The following is a 7,728-nucleotide window of genomic DNA, read 5'->3' as shown; positions in this document are numbered from 1 at the left end:
CCCGCGCAAACAGCAGCTTCCGTGTTCTTTCGTGTCTCTTCACTTCTTTCATTTCCATACCTTCATTCTCACCGTCGTGATTAATTCGATTGGATTGAAAAGCATGATTAATTAAGCAAACTCATCACCATCAAAACGCCAAACACGTATTTCAGATTTTGACCGTTTCTGATTTCAAAACGCTGGTGAGTACACTGTAAGTTATTACTTGGCAGTACGCATATCACATCGTCATTAACAAATCATATATAATAACTTCCTTTAAGTAATAAGTAAAAACTTGTGACTCATATTGAAACTATTGTGTTGCGAGCGAAGCGAGCAAGAAAATTTGCACCGAATCTATTTCTTTCCAAACCGACAACAATATTTATTTAGTAGGGTGTCAATATGTTTTCGGGGCGTCGCATCGTTACTCATTTCCAATATTTTTATCCTTTCTTCTTGCTCTTCGGCGCCCTTTTGCTATTAGCGCCCGGGGCAACCGCCCCGCTCGCTCTCCCCTAGCTACGGCTCTGGCCATTCCTAATATATATTTATCACAAACCTATATACGCACATATTATTATTATTATTATTATTATTATTATTATTATTATTATTATTATTATTATTATTATTATTATTATTATTATTATTATTTATCCTATGTAGAGGTATGAAGAGTATAGAAAAAAAATAAGGTAAAATACTCAATGTCAGACACTGTTATACAATAATATAATAATATAGTAATAATGTTTCAAGTATGGGCATCCACCTAGGCAAATGCGAGTAACTAAATGGATGATTAATTTATTTTAATTATTTTAAATGTTGACGTGCTTTATTTATTTTTTTAAAAAATGTTTTCTTTCATTTCTATTATAAACATGCTTCTTTAGCTGTAAGTGTTTAACAATAATAAATATAAAACAGGTGAATCTAATTTGGGACAAGTCCCCCATTTATCCCCTTCCCTGTGGCTTCAACTCTGCCCACGAGACAAGAGTATAAGGCTGCTCGTCTCGGAAAGTTTCTCTTCTTGAAGAGCTGTCTTGTCTCTTCTCGTCTCGTTTTTCAATTTAGAGCACCCCCTCGCCACCCCAAATGTTTTCTTTGCGTTGACATTGCTTATTCCTTAACTAAAGAGATTGAGAAATATCAGTAATTGATTAATCTTCCAGGTTGCCGCGTTTTCATTTACGCGACCACATCTCCTCTAGCTTGTACAGTGGCGACAGCTGCGGCATTTGCGCGAACTATTTCATGTTTCCTCCTTTGCCCGTCCGTGTTTTTAATTCGCTTCGTTTCCTTTCATTTTCCTCCACTGGCGCAGTCAGTCCGTGTTTAGCTTTGGTCGAAGAGGGGTGTATTCTAGTGACAATGGAGGAAAGACGTTGTGGTCCGGTGCTGGAAGAGACTTTCTATATTTTTTCAAAGAAAAAGACAATTTATCGAGTGAAACTAACGGAGAAAGGGCTTAGTTTACAGAAGGAAAATAATGGGAGTACGAAAACTGAAACAATTCTACTAAATGATATTGTTGGTTGCCGATGCATGAGAAGTAAAAGGCGATCCGAATCATGTGTTTGTCGACCAAGTGTCAACGGAAGGAGTGGGTTGAGAGTGGTTGAAGAAAATTCAACTGACCAGGACGAAAATGACATTAGTGCTTATTTGTATATATACGCGTATGTGCTTAAGAAGTACAGAGTTAAATCTGGACACAAACGTGAACGTATGACTATAACTTTACGTTTTCGCTCATTCGACAGGTATGAGGATAATATGAAGGAAGCTCAGAGGTGGAGATTAGCAATTAAGTGCCTCATTCGTAATAAACCTATTCCAAGATTCATCTTGGCGAGTGATGAAACTATGAACATGCATTTTACAGGTCAGTTTGCTTATATTATGCTGTTATAAGAGTTTAGTGTTAGTTAACCTCTCTACCTAATTAAAATCCCTCGTTATATGTAGTGCAAGGGCAGTTTGTGGTTAACCTAAGAAGCATCTGGCAATATCGTGCCAAGTTTGATACAGATTGAAATCAGCTGGGTACGATATTAAGATATTACGTGTGATATCTGTACTTGCGAAAATGATTAGCTAATGTAATAAGGTAGAAGTGAACGTGATTGTAAATTAAGAAAAACTGAGGAAAAACAAAATATTATCAAACTGAGGATCGATTCATTCAGTAACTACAATGTGGTTTTAGCACTTTGGCCAGTCGTAACAAAGGCTGATAAGCCATTTAACTTAGTAGGTATTATACTCATAGCTAAAACAATGAGATAGGAAATACATAAATAATCTAGGATTTATTACCATACAGTCCTTCGTAAGAGAAACAGTAGACACTCTCCAACTTGTATGCACTTTTTCCAGGGAAGTTTGAAATTAATGTATAGTAATTTAAGTTTCCACAGTCATGCCTATTAGGCCAAGGATGCCGCATATTTTAATAAAGTTTTGGTAATAGTATACAACAGTGCCTCATGATCTGTGCGCGTGGATACTTCCTACTGTTGCACTACGTATAAAAATGATTTTATTACATTTAGAAGTAGTAAGAAGCATCCACGTGCACGTGACATGCGATATGTGTTTCAAATCCCCCACATATACTCATACACTACGTACAAGGGCACATTATTATTCTTCGCATACCATAAAACACAACGAAACGCAACGCAAACCGACGTACATTTTATTTTATATTACTCAGTAATTAAATGAAAGTCGCATTTTTACCTCATTTTCAAGTTCCTATATCCTCAATGAATAATCCTTAAAAGACTGCACTTCGTGAGTCCTCGGTAAATGATGAGGCACTCTCGTATACTATATCCAGTTTTTTACATACGGAGAGTTGATTCGAGGTAATAGGGGAAACCACAGACACAGATGTCCAGTACGACCGGGTAATTTTGAGTTCGTCTCTTCAAATATAGCTCACCTTAGCTCTGTACTCGTTCGAATGATGTACGAAATAAGTATCTTTTAACAAACTTACATGCTGAAACTTGGAATCCGGTAGTAGAGTAGGTTATTTACGGGCATTAGGAAATTAATTTTGCCTTCGTCCAAAGATTCACTGGCTGCTGGGGTATTCTTAACCTGCTCGATGGCTTATTATTTTCTATATGCATCAATATCGTGTAATCCTCCACATGCACTTCCTCAGGGCGTTAAGTTGCATTGAATTCGAAGGTGTTAGCCCTTGCCTTCTCGATTCTGGTGGTTCTAGTCGTGAACTGAGTTCGCCAGATCGGGTTTTCATATTTCTCAATGGATTAACACAACAGGTGCTCTTGTCCAATCTCACCTAATGAAAATTGAAGGTCTCCATTGTGCTAGAATTGTTAATTTGAAGATGGGAAGTGCCGAGTAATTCAGTTGTAAATTCGCTAAAGAATAAAAATTCTGAGATCTTAGGATAGAAATTATCTGCTGTCTACAGCCCTGGCCAGTAGCGTAGCCAGGATGTGTGTTTGGGGGGGGGGGATGTGCTGTTACAAGTACATATAGAAAAGTTACAAACAAAAAATATATAAACATGAAAATATATAAAAAAAATTACAAACATCAAAGTACATTGTCGGATCTCTTTGCTGGACAGCCCTTCTGCCCCCCCTTCCCTACGCCACTGGCCCTGGCCATTGTAAAGGAATCATGTGTGTCCCGGTATTTTACATCTGGACACAGTTTATTCAAGAGATATATCTTCGACTGGCTGATATGAAGTTTTTTCTGATTATTGTTTTATAGACAATTAGAACAGCTCCTCTTCTAAAAGTTATCTTGTCTGATTCTCCAGGACTGGTTCCTGGTGAATTTTTGCTTACGAATGAACGTTTTTGCTTCAGTTATTGATCATATTATACGATTGTTCATTCTCTCATGAGCAGCAACATCTTTACGTATTTCTCTGATATTTATAAGGATAAGTTGTTTGTCTCGATATACGGATGATTGAGTTTTTTAAATTTATTTTATAGCCTATATGAAGATTAACATAAGACCTGTGAGAAACCTTTAATTGATAGATGATCAAATGTCTTGTAAATAATTTACGATAAACAATATTTAGCGTTGAACTAATATTAAGATAGGTGTAAAGGCTCTATTATCGCCAGTAGATGACAGCATGTTCTTTTATTTGCAATGTATTCTGTATGGAGAGATAATATTCAAGATAGTCCAATCAAATTCAAGATAATAGTATTCAAACGTAGTTCACAAACAAATTGAATCCTTATTTAGAGGATAATTCATGCAATCTGTTATATGAAAATTACAAGGATCTTATTTTGATCGAATCACGGAAAAAAAGGCTGAACCGGTTGAAATTATATTTTGGATTTTTATTAGTCATTAGACAACATAGTTGCAATAGACGTCGTCAAGAATAGTATTAAGTTATAAATAAATATTGAAATGTAGAAAAAAACTTACTTCTATCATGTTCCTTTGATTAAATTACGTATCCTAAAGGGAGCGGGGGACAAAATGTATGTGAAAACTCTAGTATTTCACTATCCTGTCCAGTTAGGAAGATTAAATTTGGTATATAAACTCCTCATTCAAAACAAACGGACCCATGTTTCAGAATTGCCGTTCTAAGGGAGCAGTTTCTACGTTTTTCTTCACATAGAATGTGGTTTCTTGTTTGTAATTATATCACGGGGAAACTGTTAGAAATGAACTTCGGATCATAGTTAGCTTGGTTTTTGACATGTTTCTTTTTTAAAAGGGTACTATCTAAGAAGCTGGAGGATATTTAAAATTTATGTAAAAAAAAAAAAGAAGAAAAAAAAACCTACGGTGTTTCGTAAGTTTCAAATATTACACGTTAAAATATTTCCTTAAACATATTCACCCGTGCGAAGAGCTGACATTTCATCTAGTCTGTAATAATTTTGTTTTATTCGGTGTACAGCATACTATTTCTCTTAAGAGAAACGCTGACAACAATGAAGCTTTCTGTAGAAAGAAAAGAAACGAAATATGAAAATAACTGCACGGATTATTCTCTGATAAGGGGTTCAATTTGTTTTAGGTCATGTTTAAATATTAGCTTTTCATTCAAATACATTAAAAGGAGAGGGAAAACGTGCTGCTTCTGATGAGAATAGAGCCTGTACATTCCCCTTAAAATTAGTTGCTGGAATCCGTGATTGTGTCGGTTGGTTTCAACTTAATAGTGGAACAATCGCTGCTGATTAGAAGCTGTACAACTAAGAGATTATAACGAAAACACTCGGTTGTTTCAGGTCATCCAAGTCATGTCCGATAATTATTTGTTTTTAGTTTGATGTTTTTTTTTTACCTTTTGAAAATTCATTCTGTCACGAAAGCACGGTATAAGAAAAGATTTTACAAAATATTTATCCAGGGAGAAAGGTAGGTATTCAATCTCTCTTACCATTTATTTTATTTTATTTTATTTATTTCCAACGAACTTAAGAAGTTCGTTACTGAATTCTCTATGTCTGTCTGTCCGTCTGTCTGTTATTTGTATTTTTTTCAATTTTGAACCCTGCATTAGATGGAGCATCAGAAATTCTGATGAACTGATTAAATTTTTCGCGCCACTCTTACCGTTCCCGAGATATTGGCCAAAAAATGGCCGATTTTCAGATATTTAAGGAGCCATATCTCGGGAACCATAAGTCATAGAGATATGATATTTTGCGAAAAACAGGACAGGGTACGGATAAAAAGATTTACTTTTACATCTAGGAACAATTAGTTTTCCTTCCCGCTTCATCTCTCCATTTATTTTAAGCTCGTTCTCGCAATGCTCTTAGAGCATTCTCAACTTACAAAAAAAGAAAAAATTCACCAAGAGAGTGCATCTCACAAGTCCCTGAAGTTAACAAAATAAAACTCGCTATATATATATATATATATATATATATATATATATATATATATATATATATATATATATATATATATATATATATATATATATATAATATTAAAAATAACTGAACTCGTGTTTACCTGTCGAAAAAGAGAATAATGTGATGCTTAATTATTTATTCAGAAAATTCCCTGTGGAAGGATTCGGTTTAAGTGGAGGTGTTAAGCTTGGTATTCGATCTCTTAAAAAATTAGCAAACACTTTCTTCATAGTTTCCGAAAATTTCTCTTTTAGAGGGGGAGGGACAGTTTCTATAATATTCAAATTTCCGGATTTATATTCACGAGCACTTCTGCTGCTAAGGGTATAATTTAAAGAAGAATGCGAATACAGGACAGCATTTTTATATTGAACTAGCAGAATACCCGTTCTTTGCACGGTGAGAATACGTTTCATTTTAGACATAGGCTATAGAGGTAAATTTGGAATTAAACGGCATCAGAAATGTCACTGTTCGCGTCAGCGACCCCGAAAACAGTGGATTCGACACTAACATCGGTCATTTTCGATCATTATTATGCAGGGTGAGGCAGAAAGATGTTAACATTACATGGGAATTTACTCACGTGAAATTACAAGATAAGGATTTGGGTACGGAGTTTCAATTTAGCAACCATTCCGCTCTATACACTTATAGACTCTGTCCATTTTTAACTGCATGACCCTCTCAGCCATTTGGGCAGAGATAGTAGTAGATACGGTGCTTTAGGTCGTCCAAGTTGCTAGATTTTCTGGCATACAACGATTCTTGACCGCCACCCCCCTCCACAACCAAAAATTTCATGGCGTCAGGTCGAGAGAATGTCCTGGATGAGAATATTCTCTTTAGTTCGGACAGATCTTTCTACTACTGTTTTCCTTGCAATCGTCTTGAACGGGCTCCGTCCTTACAAACATCTCACTGATCATACCAATTGTCAGGCGCGAAGATGCGTCCCGTCCGGTCCAGACCGTGAATTTTTCTGTACGATGCTTGGCGACTGAAAGTCATCCATCCAGGCAGCTATTTTCCTTCGTTCATCGATGGAATATCGGCATGCCATGGTTTAATCTGCAATTCAGAAACAAGAACACTCATTTAATGTTATTTTTTTGCCTGACCCTGTATATCCCCCCTCTCGCACCCCTAAGTTGCACTGTCAAAGTAAAGTAAGGTAAATAAATAAATAAACATTTCAGGCCCAAACCTCGACTCGATTTAGAACGTTCGCAACTTTAAGCCACTCGAAGTAAGTATAACACAGTAACCCTTTAGCACACGTTTTGACAGATATAATAAAAGTCTTATTAGGACCGCTTACTGGGACTGGCAGTTACCATTAGTAGTCCGTTCCTTGTTCCACACGATAACTGTTGAATAACTGTCGTATTTTTTTTTTTTTCACTGAGCTGGACCGATTAACTCAGCCGAGTTTGCGTTAAAGAGTCAGTCTGTTAAAATATTCACTGGTATCTGTAACCTTAATATGCTGTATCGTTTAAAAGATTTGACATTTCCTAGTTTCTATGCAACTTGTACGGCAGCAAATCAATGTTGGTTGCCTATGAGATACATAGCTTTACTTCAAAAAGTTAATTAGCCTTTAGTTCGGTTGATCCTGTTTACTGTCATTATCTGAGTTTATTTGATCCGTGTTTCCATTCGGGTTGGCTATGCCACTACCGTAAAGCAGCGGTTTGCAAATTACGTGATTTTTAAAACTCTTACTATGATGTGCATTTTATCCTATTCACTCTTTTTCTTAATTAATCTTTCGTGGCTGCGCGATTAGTTGTGCGGCGCGGAAGATTTCTGGCAGAAATTCAAGTGG

The 7,728-nt window shown here is 36.1% G+C and overlaps 1 protein-coding gene across 1 annotated transcript in view; it reads left to right on the top strand.

Moving 5' to 3' along the window:
• The first annotated feature begins 1,284 nt into the window (after nucleotides 1-1,284).
• Nucleotides 1,285-7,728, top strand: part of LOC145682384 (sphingosine kinase 1-like) — a 256,589-nt gene continuing 250,145 nt past the window's right edge. The window contains exon 1 of the mRNA XM_081753978.1: nucleotides 1,285-1,879. Within this exon, the coding sequence (XP_081610104.1) occupies nucleotides 1,366-1,879 (514 nt within the window). The 5' untranslated portion in view covers nucleotides 1,285-1,365. The remainder of the gene's footprint in view (nucleotides 1,880-7,728) is intronic.

The sequence above is a fragment of the Thermobia domestica genome, chromosome 3 (genome assembly GCF_964235325.1).
Source record: "Thermobia domestica chromosome 3, izTheDome1.hap1.1, whole genome shotgun sequence".
In the NCBI taxonomy this organism is placed as follows: domain Eukaryota; kingdom Metazoa; phylum Arthropoda; class Insecta; order Zygentoma; family Lepismatidae; genus Thermobia; species Thermobia domestica.
This window is presented reverse-complemented; position numbering and strand designations above follow the sequence as displayed.